This window comes from Nicrophorus vespilloides, unplaced genomic scaffold, assembly GCF_001412225.1.
Source record: "Nicrophorus vespilloides isolate i.1.1-1 unplaced genomic scaffold, Nicve_v1.0, whole genome shotgun sequence".
NCBI lineage: Eukaryota > Metazoa > Arthropoda > Insecta > Coleoptera > Silphidae > Nicrophorus > Nicrophorus vespilloides.
In genome coordinates, this window is record NW_017096774.1 from 45092 (window position 1) to 61631 (window position 16540).

General features: G+C 32.8%; 2 protein-coding genes across 2 annotated transcripts; one reads left to right on the forward strand and one right to left on the reverse strand.

Annotated features, from left to right (window-relative positions):
* Positions 1 to 4594: 4594 nt before the first annotated feature.
* Positions 4595 to 9946, forward strand: LOC108558124. Its single transcript, XM_017914935.1, has 6 exons — positions 4595 to 4812; positions 8121 to 8564; positions 8623 to 8866; positions 8916 to 9187; positions 9244 to 9488; positions 9539 to 9946. The coding sequence occupies exons 1-6, from the start codon at positions 4758 to 4760 to the stop codon at positions 9803 to 9805; spliced, it is 1527 nt and encodes a 508-aa protein (XP_017770424.1). The 5' UTR covers positions 4595 to 4757; the 3' UTR covers positions 9806 to 9946.
* A 71-nt stretch (positions 9947 to 10017) lies between these two features.
* LOC108558123 (tuberin) lies at positions 10018 to 16489 on the reverse strand. Its single transcript, XM_017914934.1, has 18 exons — positions 16320 to 16489; positions 16115 to 16254; positions 15823 to 16062; positions 15635 to 15771; positions 15203 to 15581; positions 14666 to 15144; positions 14444 to 14612; positions 14166 to 14390; positions 13741 to 14112; positions 13372 to 13681; positions 13118 to 13314; positions 12796 to 13055; positions 12288 to 12739; positions 11996 to 12229; positions 11300 to 11935; positions 10543 to 11243; positions 10316 to 10486; positions 10018 to 10256 (listed from the first exon to the last, which is right to left on the reverse strand). The coding sequence occupies exons 1-18, from the start codon at positions 16384 to 16386 to the stop codon at positions 10068 to 10070; spliced, it is 5358 nt and encodes a 1785-aa protein (XP_017770423.1). The 5' UTR covers positions 16387 to 16489; the 3' UTR covers positions 10018 to 10067.
* Between the last annotated feature and the right edge of the window lie 51 nt (positions 16490 to 16540).

Below are 16540 nucleotides of genomic sequence, written 5' to 3' on the forward strand. Positions count from 1 at the left end.
GACCTTAATGTAAGCAAATGTAAACAACGTGTACTTGAATATAATTGTTTTTGTTTCAAGGCAATAATCATTGTAATGTAAGTATATTTTTTTCATGAAAACTCAAGTAAGTAACTAATTTCTACAGTTATATTAATATTAAAGACAATTAGCAATACTTAGATATGTGTCAATTCATAAATAACTTTTTAACTTAATAACTTTTACAATTATATCTTATTAATTATTCTAATTATTTTAAACATGTAAGAAAATATTAATGACATCTGTCATTTTTGAAGAATTGACAGCTGTCAATGGGTTTCATTTGAAATTTAATGCAATATATGTTTTAAACACAAGTCATGTACAGTAATGCCTCGCACAGTGCTGCTTCAATCTGTTCGGATTCAGAATAGTCCGGTTTGAATATTTCAATACAATCTACATTTTAGGTGAGTTGAATTAAATAAGTTTAAATTTTATAATCAATTAGTAATACTTAGACATGTGTTAATTCATAAATAACTTTTTAACTTCCTTGTAACTAATTTCACAGAAAAATCAATAATTAAAAACTAATAAAGTAATAAGACACGTTATACTTTATTAACTAAGCTTACATCACCCCAATACAATTATTTCTTATTAATTATACTAATTATTTTAAACATGTAAGAAAATATGATTTAATGACATCTGTCATTTTTTATCTTTGATGAATTGACAGCTGTCAATGGGTATCATTCGAAGTTTAATGCAATATATGATTTAAATACTAGTCAGGTACAGTTATGCTTTGCACAGTGCGGCTTCGATTTGTTCGGATTCAGAATAGTCCGGTTTGAAAATTTCAATACAATATACATTTTAAGTGAGTGAAATGAAATACAGTTTTAATTTTATAGTCAATTAGTAATACTTAGACATGTGTCAATTCATAAATAACGTTTCAATTTTCTTGTAACTAATTTAACTTAAAAGTCAATAATTAATAAAGTAACTAAAGTAATAAAAAGTTTTTCAAAAAAGTGAAAAACTCTTAACTTCATCTCAATACAATTTTTTCCTATTAATTATATAAATTATTTCAAACATGTAACAAAATATTATTTAATGACGTCTGTCAATTTTTTATTTTTGAAGGATTGACAGCTGTCAATGAGTATAATTGGAAGATTAATACTATACTGCTATAGTCAAATCTTCCTCGATTAGTCCGGTTTCAATCAGTCCGGAATATTGGCAAGAACTGAATTAACTTTTTTAATATTTTAACCACAAAATGATAAATTTCATTGCATAACGCTTAATATATCAAAATGATCTGAAATATATAAACTAACTTATTTATTTATGGATTGATGAAACTAAGTGGAAAATAAATGTGTATGAAATAATGAAATTTGTTAATTGGTCATCAAATATTTAGGTTGTTGCAGAGTGTTCTCCCTTTATAACTTAATTGATGAAGCGAAATCAGCAATTACGTGCGCTAATTAATTCAAAACGCCGACTATACATAAATAAAGGGCAATTTTCGCAGAAATTATAGACAGCAGAATTACCCTACCAATTGCCTGCACGAAGATTACATTAACAATAAAACACAAAGGGAAGTTATTATATTTGATGTTATAAAGGACAAATTACATTTCACAATTACATTACATAACAAATTTACTTGCAAGATTATTTTTTTGTACTTTTAATTAGTTCTTAATACATGAATTAATATTGATTAATACATGAATTAAAAATTAATTGTTCAAGTTTTACATAAATTATAAATAATGAGAAATGAAAAAAAAAATGTTTTGTTTAATAAATATAAAAATGTATACACTTCTAATTAATATATGTACATTAATATTATTTGAACTGGATTTGGTGGGTAAAATTAATATGCATTACTTCAACACGAAAAAGATTTTTTTTTAAATATAATATTTGTCAAAACGTATTGCAAACCGAATTTACCCGCATGTAAATACATGAAAACAACTAATAATTATTTATAAAACATACATATATTTGAATTACTGTTGCTGCGTATTATTTTATGTGTATTCATACCGATCCGACAGTGTTTACTTAATAACGCGTTAAATGATAATTGAATATATTACACAATGGACAAATATTTTTACAGCTCGAATAACAAAAAAAAATAAAAATTGTGACAAATTAATCATTTTTTTATCCTCTGATTAACTATACTAGATATTTGTCAAGTAATTTGTCATGTAACGTTTTGTATTTACTTAAGTTATTTTTTAAACGTTTATTAAACATTTATATCAATATAATTAATTATAAAATTCACAAATGTCAATTTATATTACACACTCAATAAAATATTGACATTTGTCAATTCCAAAGTTTTGAATAATTCCAATTTTTAGTAATGTCCATTTATTGAAGGAATGACATTTTTTTTGTCCTCTGATGAACAATACTATATATTTACCAACTTATCGTGTAACGTTTTGTATTTATTAAAGTTATTTTGTAAACGTTTATATCACATTTATATTAATATAATTAATTATAAAATTGACAGATGTCAATGTGTATTACACACTCAATAAAATATTGACATCTGTCAATTCCAAAGTTTTCAATAATTCCAATTTTTAGTAATGTCATTTTTGAAGGAATGACAGCTGTCAATAAATGTCATTCGAGAGTTTAGAAGTAATTTGTCTTCCAAAGTAATTAAATTTAATAATAATTTGAAATGTATTTATATATTTTTTTCAGGATCACTACAACTTAACATCTGTCTAGAAAATAGTATAAATAGTAATTTATTTTTATATAAAAAAAATGTTAAAATTTCATTGCAGCTAAATTTATAACCGAGTTGGAATGCACGAGGAAAATGCACAAAAAAATGTGTCTGTTGGCATGTCCTTCTCGCTCTGTCACGTATGCAATAGTATTACCGGCCCTTTCCGTATTGCATGCATATCTAACGATGAGAAAGGGTCGAGTTCAAAGGGGAAAAAGCACAAAAAAGAAGGTTTGAATGATATATATATATATCTTTTTTTTACATTCTAACGCATGTAAAAGCCCATTGACATAGTTGGAGTATTCGGAGGAATGCAGACAAAGTAGCATACACAATATATTACATTCGCATCCCAAATCATTCAAATGATATGAATCGCATAATTCAACAAAAAATTACTATATACTAAGTGTAAAATATATTTTAAAATTTTGAATTTATAAACAGGAAAAAAAATCATTTTTTACAACTTATTATAATTTAGTATGTTAATTAAATAATTGTGAAAATGTAAATTAAGTAATAATAATATATTGTTTAAAATTTGCTATTTTTATTTAATATAAATTAGAAATTGACTTTAAAAAAAATGAGACTTACTTCATACTACAAAATCTGATATTTAGGGTTGTCCTTAATGTTGTTTCTGAGTTATTGACTCTTGAAGAAACTGAAGAGGTGAAACCAGAACGGAAAATCTTGATAAACGAAAAGTTAATGAAAAGCCTTGAACTCATCCACGGATTCGAGATGAAATCGATTCGAATAAATTCCGAACGCAAGAAACAGACAAAAGAGATCACCTTTTATAAACACATTACATACTGGTGAATTATCCTTCTAAAACTGTTTTTTCAAAATTATCCTATAGTTTAAAAATATATTAATTTTAACTCAAATTTAATTTACTACTGAATTTTCGTATGTTTTATAAAAATTGTTACAATTTTATTAAGAACATTTTTATAATTAATTTGAATAATTTTTTCAAATATTTATGGAACAAAAACAAATTAAAAAGCAGGTATTATGAATAATTCAAATGTGAACTGTTAATGACTGCAAAATTAATTTAACATAAATATTCATATTTAATTTGGAGAAAATCATATAAACGTATTCATAAGCATGACGAACATCGAACATAGTTTTGTTTAATTTACAACAGTAGAAATTTAAGTGAAGCCACTTTCATTTAAATTACACTATCGAAATTACAATTAAAATGTGGATGTGTGTCTTTCTTCGTTGACATTAAATTAGCATTTCTTTAATACTTGACCCATGTAATTGAGTTTAACAAAAAAAAAACAAATATGAAAGTAGTAGTTTTATATTGAATCTTATTTGTGTTATTGAAATCTAAACGTAACAAAATACTATAGAATAGTTGTTTTTACATAGTTATACGTTACTTTCAGTCATTGTTTTCAGAAATAAATATTATTCATATTGATTAAGAATATTCTGTTAATTTACAATAATTATCTAAATTTTCTTGTTTACAGTACTTGTGGTTTTTGCTAACAAGCTATGTATAGGTAATATTGATCAAGAATAAGTTACACAATAAACTAGTTACCAAATTTAACTTTCTGCTAATTTCTTAATTTTTCTAACAATTACCTACATTTGCAGCAGGAATAGGAAAGAATGTATATTTGTACATTGGCATAGATGCGAGACGTAGCGAGCATCTTTTAAAGGTAAAGAAGATGCTCCGACAACTGGATTAAATGGGATTAGAAATTGATGGAATGCCTTCTGCTTCATTTTTTTCTCTTTTCTTCTCTCTTAAAATGATTATGAAACGTTCGGATTCTGTCCAGTCGGAGCGAGGCAGCAGCGGCACGGCCGTAGTTTTGTGAAAGTGCGGGTTCTGCTCATTTTCCTTCTTCTTAATAACGAAACACCGACGGCAACAGGAAAAGAGAAAGAGTTGATCGCAGTCCACACGGAGTACGTGAAATTAATATAGAGAATGAGTTTACCACTCGGTGTTATCCTGTTCTTCGTTCTCGCCGTTTACCCGGCAGGTGAGTTTTCAATACATTCTGCAAATAAAAAAAGAAAAATGTTACATAGTCAATTTTTTGGAAATTCCGGAAGTACAGCAGTTTGGGTGAATATATGACTTTTCAATAGACCGGACGTATAATAATAATATATTAATGTTATTCCATCCGTACATTCGCGTTTGAATGTTTGGTAAACTTCGGAGCGGCATCGATGCTCTCGAAGTTTTCACAAACAGTGGGAAAAACAAATGTCGACAGGTCGATTTTTGCATAAGCAAACAAAATCGGTGCACTCGAAAAGCAAATGTACGTATCGCGCGCGCTTTTCTATGTTGTTTGTTGTTGTTTTGTTGTTCGAATTGAAATTGAATAAATAATGCGGGAGCCTTGTGTGATTTTTCCCTGCTGCGTTGGGTATCTAATGCCTCTATTTGTTGTTTTTAGTTTATTCAGTTTCGTAGTAGACGCGAAATTCCAATGGTCGCAAGATAATTGCGATTGGAAATCAAATTTATGCACGCGCCGGTTTCGCATTCAAAATGCGAACTATTTAATTACAAACAAAGGCGTACCATTCTCCGGAAACAAAAAAAAACAACAATTGACAATGACAGAATGAAAGAGAGACAGAACTAACAGAATAACTGCAAATTACAATGTAGAAAGTTTGTATGTTATAATCAAATTATAAATTAATTTTCTTTTCGTTTGTATCACAGGGTTATTCAAATTGCAATAGAATCTTAATGCTTTTTTTTAATACCTGATGTATCTATTATCAACTATTATTAAGACACATTTAAATACAGTTTTGATATTATCAAGATTATGTAATAAAATAAGTTATAGGTTAGGATTGATTAGGTTAGGTTAAGTAAGTCTTGTCAGTTTTAGTAAATTATAATAAATATAATCTAAATCAATTTCAATATATTAAGTCATTAACCAATAAATGGAAACAGAAATCTTCTTAAGTTTACAAGTAGCTTTTTCTGAATAAGTTTAAAATTTCAATAATTTTTTGTTCGCGAACTTTTTAAATCATATTAACTGAATTCTCTGAAAAAATATACAATTTCATACAATTTTACTCAGAATAATCTAATTTTTATGTTACAGTATAAGCAATAATATTTGAAATTAGATTTTATGATTATTAAAAGAAATGCATGACATAAGTGACAGCTGAAAATGTGTCTGAAACGGATTTGGATTGTGGCAATGATATAAAAAAATAAATCTTGCGAATACAACGATCAATCTTCATTAAATACCTAAAAGATATTTCGCGTTTACCAATTTACATTACGTTTTGTCAATTTACAGAATAAAAGCTTTATCTCACCGACTTAAACCGAGATGAAAAGTAGAATATATTCATTTTCTTTCTATTAATACAAATGAAGCACAAATAGTTAGAAAAAAATATATACTTAGAGATTTCTTTTAGGTCAGGGGTGAAAAACTTTAAATGGCTTTTGACCTTTTCAGCTTATAAAAGATCTGTTCAATGATCTGTATTTCCAAATATTTGTTAATCCTTGGTTAAACTAAACTAGGACACTATAACTAAGTAAGTGATTAATACAATAAGAGAATTAAAATAGGGGTGTCAGATTTAAATCATATTATCTTTTATCTCAGAAGGGTTGACACAATTAGATTATATCAAAATTGTCTAGACACAGGAGACGTGGAACCGAGTGACTAGAAATGTAGTCATACTATCTAGTCTATATATGCGAATATCGCAGGAGAATATCGTAGAGGTGATATTTTTAGATCAATCGTAAAGCCTTCGCGCAATATCCAGGATATGTAACCTGGGGATCCACCAAATCTCCTTTCAAATCCCATGCATAATTCCAATACTTTAGGATATGATTTCATTGACCATTCACTTTTGCGAACGCATTTCGAAAACTATATCAAAAAGCTTAAAGGTTTTACATATTTCCATCAACGAAAACTAATTGAATTTCCTTTCTAAATTCACTTTAACAACTATTTAAATTTAATATTTTTATAATATGTTACATTTTTTGATCACTTTTCGATTAAATACCAACAATTGTATTGATCTATTTACATTCATTAAATAAAATATTGGTGTTTCATCAATGAAATAATACTAAAAGTGAGAAATTCTTGACATGAAAAGCTATAATAACAACCTCAACCGCAACGATTTTCTTCATTCCAATAGGAATTTAATCAGTTGATCAAATAAACGTCTGTTCACAAGGCATTAAGGAAATTAATTTACAAGCCACAAACATTGATTTGCAAAAAAATAGTAAACTGTGTACTTTTATACGTGAGTGTATGAATCATGAGTGGAAACTCGACCTGACATCCCATTGACTCAATCATTATTATCAGCCGCTTCCTTTACACTTCACATACTATTTTTGCCAGCTTCCACTTATCACCTAATTGGGATTTATTGAACGATAAATCTTCATAATATCTTTGTGCTACAGAAGCATGTGCAATGCATTAACGCTCTTTAATCAGGAACAAACAAAAATACATTCTAACATATTTTCATTAATTAAAATCAAACAGAGAATAATTAACCTAGATTCTAATGAATAGATAAATTTGTTTTTTACTTAATTATAGTAAAAAAAAAAGTTTATATATAATATAAAATCCGTTTTTTTTTCTTTATTCGAACTAGATATTTATGCAGCAATTAAATAATTATAATTATATATAAAATAATATTTTGAAGTTGTAAAATTCTAAAAATAATTTATACTGTTTTTTTTTTGTTAAATTTATGAAATTGCAATGCGAGATATTGTAAATGATCATTAATACAATTGCATGGAAGTGATTGTTAATTAAATGTAAGTGATTCAACCTCGCCGCGTTTTGAGAGAACAGTCAAATGGGTCAGGTTCCATGTATTCATATTTTACACGATTGCGCTTAGAAATCACGTTGGAAATATACCAGTTTTGAATTGAATGTTAACTGATTGAAAAGAGAAATGCTTTCACTTTCTTCCTATACCGCTTAAGATTTAAGTAAATAATGAATGAGAATAGTTTAATTTAGTTTTGCACTGGAATGTTAAGAATTTCTTTTGTTTATATTTTGTATGTGGATCAAATGAGTTTTGTTATTCTAAATAAGTAGAAATTCCGTGGGAAACTTTCCCATTGCCAATTTCATAATTAGCTATTGAATGGACATCAATTTGGATTTAAAAAAAAAAGCGGTAGTAGATGATGTTTTGCGAAGCGCTATTAACCTACTAACGGAAGACGTTTTTTTTGTATTGTTTTCTTTACTGATGATGATGAGTTTGTTTGCAGATGTATTTTCGGTGAAGTGCATAGAGAATGGCAAATTTTATCGGGATCCTAGCTTGTCGTCGGGGAAAGCGTGGACGGGGAGCGAATGCGCCAAGTATTTCCTATGCTTGGAAGGCGAGGTCTTCGAGTTCCGCTGTTCGATCGGTCTACTTTTCGACGTGAAAAGGCAGATCTGCGATTTCAAAGCGAACGTGGACAATTGCGACATCACCATCGAACCCATCATCCCCAGACCGCTTCTGACCGATGGAGACTGCGAGGATGATTTCGAATTGGCATGTGCAGATTCCACGTGCTTACCGGAAGAATACTTTTGCGACGGATCTCTGGATTGTCCCGATGGAAGCGACGAAGGACACTGCGATGAATTTATAGATCACAGCTCTGCGGTGGAGTGCGACGAAAGCAATTGCAAATTGCCGAATTGCTTTTGCTCCGCCGATGGTAAGATGAGGTTTGCGAAAGCTTTCTTCGTCTATCTAAAGTGCAAAACTTTTCGCAGGTACTAAAGTTCCGGGAAATCTGAATCCCAGCAGAATCCCGCAAATCATAATGCTTGCTTTCGAAGATGCCATCAACTTCGACAATTACGATCTGTTCGACAACATCATACTGAACGAAAACAGGTCGAATCCCGACGGGTGTCCTATTAAAGCCACATTCTTCGTCAGTCATCAATACAATAACTATCAGCAGACACAAAGATTGTGGAATAGGGGCCACGAGATTGCCGTGCACTCCATTACGTAATTATTATGTCTGCAAATTGAGCGGTAATTTTATTCTCGATTCTAGGCATCGCGGACCGGAGGATTGGTGGTCGCTAAACGCTACGATTGAAGATTACTTCGATGAAATGGTTGGCCAGGCAAACATCCTCCATAAATTCTCCAAGATACGAATGAGCGAAATGAAAGGATTCCGTGTGCCGTTCCAAAAAGTAGGATGGAACAGGCAATTCCTAATGGCCAAAGAATTCGGATTTCTTTACGACGCCTCGATTGTCGCCCCGTTCAACGATCCTCCACTTTGGCCGTACACTTTAGATTACAAAATTCCTCACCAATGTAACTTGCACCTCCAATGTTTCCAACACCAATTAAACTCGGTGTATTTTTTTAAGGCGTCGAGCAGAACTGCCCGAATCGACCGTATCAGGGTTTATGGGAGATGGTACAGAACCCCTTGATGCTCAACGGCCTGACCTGCACTTCAATGAATTCCTGTCCGCGCAATTTAAGCGGAAATGAAGTTTACAGAATGCTACATACCAATTTCAAGCGCCACTACAGTTCAAATCGAGCACCTTTCGGATTGAATCTTCATTCTGCTTGGTTCAAAAACGCTGATTATTTACAAGCGTTTCAGGTAGGTAACTTCAATTCTAATTGAAATCGCAATAAATATACATATTTTAGACTTTTATGGATGAAATACTGGAATTGCAAGATGTTTGGTTCGTAACACACACACAAGCCATCAAATGGATGCAAAATCCGCAAGAAACGAACCTACATCAAATTTGGGGCTGCGACAAACACATCGCCAAAGAGGAAATCGTTTGCAAAACCCCAAACATTTGTAAACTGTACAGCCAGGTCTTCCAGCAAGAAAGATATTTCCATACGTGCATGGAGTGTCCACCGAAATATCCTTGGATCAGAAACGAGTTTGGTTTGGATTAAGAAAACAACATAATCCACAAATTCAATATTTAATATAGTTTTTATATATATACTTTAATATTAATGCAACAAAGGTTCTGAAGTATTAAAAGAACGCGAATCAGAGCAGATTAATTATATTTGAATTTTTTGCAGTCGTTCTTTCTCAAGAGAAAACTGCGATAATATAAAAGATAGATTTAGTTGCTTTAAATTGTTCAAGACTGAATTAATAAAATTACATTATTTTATTATAGCGATAAAATGATAAGAAACAATAAAATTATGTGTAATCTGTAAAATCTTCCGTTCTTCCATTCCTGGATTTAAACTCCTGATCAGTCTGATTGGCCGACTCATTTTTCGAATCGATTATTTTCTTCCTAATATTCTTAATTTGCCTCAAACGCTCCACCCAGACAGAAGCGTACGGAACCTGCTTACTTTTGTTTATGAACACCAAAGAAGCCAACTAAAAGAATAATAATAAAGATAGATAAATTCGTATGGAAAAAAATATCTGATATTCACATTTGTATTTAATGCCAACTGCCTAGATAGTATTGCGACGTTTTGGTCGGACACAATTCTGGTTTCCGTGTTACCAATTAAATTTGATAACTCCTCTTTAACTTTGACTGTCACTCTATTGGTATTTTGATCCAAAGGTTGTATTATCACATTGGCAAAATTAAATTGACCCTATAAAAGAAAACAAATTTTTGTATCTCATAATTGCTGTCGATAGATATACGCACTTTAATTGTATTGATGTTATAATCCTCTCCGCTGTCGTTGTAGACAATAGTAACATTATCATTGCCTATATGCTTCTTTTTGTTGGTGCAATTCACATCCGAATCTTTGTTGGGCATGATCGTAGCCACATGAAACATAACCCGAATAACGCCGTCTTGCCAAATGTATGCATACTTGCCGTCGCTTCCATTCTGCTCCAAACCTCCAAGGAAAAATAGCTGCGGGTCAACATCTTGTATCTTAATTAAAGTTCCCAGATTCTTCAGAAACTGAACGTATCTAACAGATCCATATTTATTCTTCAAAATATCAACCTCTTTTCCGTTCTGACCCACGCCAATGTAAATGACACCGATCTTGTGCATCTCATATGGAGGAATGCAATCCAATACTTTTAAAGATCTCTGCACGACTCCCGAATCAATTAGAAGTGGCTTTTCATTGGTGCTCCCGAAATGAGCAGAGTGGTATAATTGCAAGAATACAAAGCTCGGGTTGATACCGCTGCGTGCATTCTCCCTGTTCTTCATACCAATTGATGGTCTGTTTGCCTTATGACCAGGACTCTGCATCACAGATATTGTGTACCCTCGATCGCGCCTCTGGTAATCATTTAAATTAGCCTCGTTGCTCTTCTTATCTTTTTTTTGTATTTGCGTTCCCTCTAGAATCAGTGACGAACTTTTCTGAATTTCATGTGCTGAATTTAAAGAAACATAGTATAATAAAAAAATATTTTTATAATTATTGTATTACCTTCGCGTTCTTTCAAGTTGTGTCTCGATAATCTAGGTGATGTTTGAGTAGGTCCCTGTGGGGGTTTACTACTCAGCGGTAACAATATCTGTAAGTTGCTAGGACGATTATCACTTACGGTGCCATCGATAGATTCACTTCGACATGCTTTAAGTTTGCCGCTGTTTTGAGTACCAGATGGGCCCGATTGATATGATTTCGTTGCATTGGGGCCGCCACCTTCAGTAATTCCTGGATAACTCAAAGAACTTAAGAGGCCTGGATGAGTGGTAGGTGCTGGCACTGTTGTCATGGTATCATTGGATGGTGGAGTAGTTCCCATTCCAGCGATCTCTTCAGGGATTGCCTCGCAACTGACTCTCATATCTTTGGGGAAATTATTCTTGACACCACTACTACCGCAAGGCTTCTTTATGCATTCGTCTGGATCTTGGGAACGACCGTCTTCACGATCCACAGCTTTCTGCATTAAAAACGGATTTTTCCAATTCGTCGACATCTCTGGACTGGAGTTCGAACGTCGAACGGGATTCCTTGATCTTCCACCTTCATCGTAGAAAATGGTTTCCACGTCCGCGTCTGCTTCCATGCTATCTCTAGAACTTTGACGGGAAGGTGATTGCTTGTTAGGCGAACCTAAAACATCCATAAAGATTTATAGAATACCAAAAGTAATGCGATTGCAAGTAAACATACCTGGTATACTAATAGGCATAGTTGTACTCGTAGATGGTCCATCCTCCGTTGAAGATTGTCGGTGAGACGAAGAATCATCTTCAGATGAAATTTGCCTGTTACAAGCATGTTCGCTCTCTGCAATACCCCGCAAAGACGGTTTCAACAATCCGGAAATCTCGTTTAACGGAAACTCGTATATGTTGGTTTGATGTGATGTTTGATTTTGAATGCGCATTATCCAAGAGGTATCGCCTATTACATAATAATAAATATAATAATTTGACCAAACAAATTAATTATATAAAAATACCGGTTGGTCTTCTAATGTGAATTTCGGCCCATCCTTGGCACCAGCAAACGCATCGGTGTTTGTCCAATTTACTGCTGCAACCGTCGGTGGCTAACTGTTGCAACTTACCAGGCAATTGCTCGAGCCTATCATTGAACCTTTTGCTTTCTTCGATTGGAGAACTTGCGGTAGTATTGTTGTTTGAACCAGAGTTTTGTCGGGTCACGCGCGTTGAATTAGATTCATCTTTGTCGTGACTGCCACTGCGACTTTGTAAAGTTGTTTTTAAAATTCCTGCCATTTTCTCAGGACTCTTCTGCTCTTCTACTTTACAAATAGCCAAGCACTTATCACACAGTCCATTTTTCAAAACTTTCTGCGAACACCCGCTTGTGGTAACGGTGATTATGCGATTACCCAATAGCCAACTCATCGATTGGCCACCAGACAATAGAAACTCGGCTACTGGTAATCTGTAGCAGAAGCAATACGTTATATTTTGTTATTGAATGGGTTATGAAACAAGTACCTTCGCGGCAGAGCACTGCACGGCAAAAACGTATATCTTGAGAGTAATTCAATACAGGTGTCCGTCAGTTCAGTGTAAAAAGGTACCAATGTTTTATCTAAAAGCACTGGACGAAATTCAAGATTCGTTTTGCTATCCATTCTTCCGACAACAGTCGAGGCCCGTTCTCGGTGACTTGACCGTTGCTCGGTCAAACTGGAACTACGTTTGCGATCAGAACTGTCTTCATTCTGCTTGACCAACTCGTTATTTTGCAGCGACTACAATTAAAATCACTTTGTTATAATATATTCGACGCAATTATTAATTTTGTTGATATTACATTACAAATGTATCTAGCAAATTCTTTTCTATATGGCAATGGACACTTCAGAAACCAGACGGCTATAATGCGATGAGCCAAAGACACAATGTAGTGGTTGTACTTGAAGGGATTTGTGTAAGCTAATAGAGTAGCAAATATTGTCATGTACTGCTCCGGTGCGAAATTCGCGTAAACGTTTGGCAATATGCTTAAAGCTACAAATGGACAATGTATTAACAACCAGACTTATATGAAATGATTGAGCAACTTACTAGAGAGGAACTCTAATACTGGCACAGCGATATGCACTGTGGCGGAAGATTGCGAGAGAGTTAGAAGTACTTTATTCGCAACTTTGACCATACAATCTTGCATTTCCAAAATACAAGTGGTCAGTGCGAAAATACAGGGCCCCGGTCCTAACTTCAAAGCGCAGAACTGGTAGATTATACTACTCTGATGATGTGCATCCAAATTAGAATGGTAGTTCACAAGACCATGCAAAATAGTCAAGACTAAATAGTAGAAATCTGAACGGCTCTTTGTATTTTGCGACTCCGGAGTTGATTTGTAGTTGTTAATCTAAAAATAACAATCAATTAAAATTAATTAATTTTTCTTCTTTTTCTTTTTTCATTTACAATTAATATAATATTTTTCACTAAAAGCCCAATATCGGTGTTTCCATGTTTCGTGAGAACAAATGTTTTATTTTGTAGGACTTTGGGTATCTGCTTCAAAACCGCTGTCAATACTTCCCAATCTTGTTCCTGTTTCAGACATTGTATAAGTGCTTTGAAGCCGCCCCTCACTGAAACATTTGTTACGACGCATTGAAGCTGCGGTTGTTGTGGTGACGGTGATGGCGGTGGTGGCGGAGATCCAAAAGAACCTTTATCCGAACTTCGATAAGTCACGCATATATAAGAACTATATTTGACAAAACCGTTCGTATCGGGATAACCAATGCGATACAAATGATCAGCTCGCATGTTCATGAAGCAATTGAAAATCTATGATAAACTTTGTCAACTCGGTTACTCCTCGAACATAACTAAATACTTACGGCAATCCTAACATTTTTACAGCATTCGAAGATTTTAGGCCTACTGTAATGCATTTCTAGGTGACCTACTAATATGTTATAAACAGTAACTGCATGTAATGAAGGCAACTTATGAATTTTAACAGCTAATATTTTAACAAGTCCCGCAACGACTCTTTCTACATCGACGGTGTCAGCTTGGCTCGCTGCATGATTAGTATATATCGAATACGGACGATTCAGAAGCTACAAACAAATTGAAAACATTGTATTTTTTTTAATGCAAATGTATGATTTACCTTTTCGAGGACATCAAGTAGTTCAAAGCAGCGTTTACTTTCACATGTTAAACACAGATCAATTAAAATGCCAGCTCCTGCTGACCGAATCTTCTCATCCTTAACCATTTGCAAATTATTTAAATGTGGTAATATGATGCGATCGATCAATTCTTCCTCGTATAACATCCTAAAAAGGTTTCAATTGTTATCGAGAAGTACAAACAAATGATATATGCATACTTATTTAACTGAACAATATATGATACAACTTCCAACACTTTCAAGCGTATCGTCGTTCTGCGTTCGTTCTCATACTTATAATAATTATTCATGAGAGTATTTAATTTGATTATCCACATTGGTTTGTTAGGAGTGATTTCTTGAGCCAAGTAACTGATTAAACCTATGACGGACGTATCTGGCCTAATAGCCGAACAATCTTGGATCAAGTTATAAAACTGGTTGATGTTCCCATTGAAACTGCTGCACTTAATTAAATTCTCAATGCTATTCAACAATTTATGCAAACGTTCTTCCAATTCTTCGTTGTCATTTTTGGAGGAGGTTTTCATGTCTTGCATGCGTTTAACGATTACGCTCAGTATTTTGATAATGAGATCCCATGAAGAGTCTTGTAATTCCATAGAGTACTTGAATACCAGCTTCTCCATGCTTATTAATACTTCATATATTACTATAGGGTAATTGCTATCTACGACCTAGCAATAAAAAACATATAGATATATGATGACTAATGTGATCAGATAGTAGTAATACCTGGAGTATTGATGGAAGGATGGATGTTGGTGGACATCTCAAGTTTGGCAAAGGCTGATCCCATAAACCCATGTAGATAAAAATTAATGCGCCACGTAATAGGCTGGGGTCATCTTTGAATAAATGTTCTTGAAGTATTCTGCACATTGTAAAGATAGCTGAATGCCCCATATGGGTACCTAGAAGATTCTTCATAATCTTCCAGCATATTTGACAATATGATTCAATAGTAACCATTCTACATAGTACACCAACAAAGTTTGATAATGAGTCTGATGGAAGATTCCTATAGTAAGCAACAATAGAATCAAAGATATCTATGCAAGGCAAAATGATTTGCTTATAGTCTATGCTGTTAGAGCACAATAAACAAATGTGACTAAAAAATAATGAATTAGCAAGAAACAATAAACAATCTGCAGAACTACTTACTTCACAAATCCAACAATTACATCTTCACTTATTCTAGCTGAATGAAATTTGATCAAGTTGGTTAAAAGTAATAGAAACTCATTTGTTTTTCCTGCTTTAATGACATCTGGAAACCATTCCAATAGGAATGGTGCCATCTAAAAAGAATCCAATTAGATAAATTGATTCAGCCATTTTCATAATTCTACCTTCTCCTCAAAATGCTCAATGTCTTTGCCATTTTCAGTAAGGGTAATCAGAAGATCAAATCTAATTCCAACATCATGCTTGTATTCTGATATTACTTTGAATATCTGTGCTCGAAGCATATGCAGTTTCCTGCCTTGTCCATAAATAAGGCTTTGGAGGCACTGGAAACCTAAATGGCTAAGATCAGTAGGATCTTTCAGTAATTCTTCTATGTATCCCCAAACTTTTGGAATGCATGTCTACAATACACACATTTAATAATTTATAATAGTAGTAATATTGACTACTTACCTCACTAAATCTGTAACTTGTAAGCTGCTGATTCAATTCTTTGATGGCTTTAGTTCTAACTTGTAGTGGAGAATCTTTAGATAGATCTCTTTGGATTTCCTCACTCAACACATAATCATCACCAGATCTAATTGTACCAGCTAAATATTTGAACAAAAGAATGATCAAATTTCGTTTCAAAAATGTAAAAAAAAACGATACTTACAGTAATTTCCTTTGTTCATACGAAATAAATTCTTTAATTGACCATACAACTTCTCTTTAGAAGCCATTTCACTTCTGTTACAAATCGTACTTTTCGCGTATTTTATAACATATCAAAGCAATTAAAAGTAGAAATTATTTGGTATCAAGACACAGCTGATACGGCTGTTCATTTTGACGGAACACTAATTGCTGTATGGGTTAGGTTGCCTACAAAAATGT

Coding starts and splice junctions, on each gene's coding strand:
- LOC108558123 (XM_017914934.1), bottom strand. CDS start 16,386: ATGGCTTCTAAAGAGAAGTTGTATGGTCAATTAAAGAATTTATTTCGT. Junction 15,582..15,634: donor GTAATTGTTGGATTTGTGAA/GTAAGTAGTTCT, acceptor ATTATTTTTTAG/TCACATTTGTTTATTGTGCT. Junction 14,613..14,665: donor TATATTGTTCAGTTAAATAA/GTATGCATATAT, acceptor AAACCTTTTTAG/GATGTTATACGAGGAAGAAT.
- LOC108558124 (XM_017914935.1), top strand. CDS start 4,758: ATGAGTTTACCACTCGGTGTTATCCTGTTCTTCGTTCTCGCCGTTTAC. Junction 4,813..8,120: donor TCTCGCCGTTTACCCGGCAG/GTGAGTTTTCAA, acceptor GTTTGTTTGCAG/ATGTATTTTCGGTGAAGTGC. Junction 8,867..8,915: donor ATTGCCGTGCACTCCATTAC/GTAATTATTATG, acceptor TCTCGATTCTAG/GCATCGCGGACCGGAGGATT.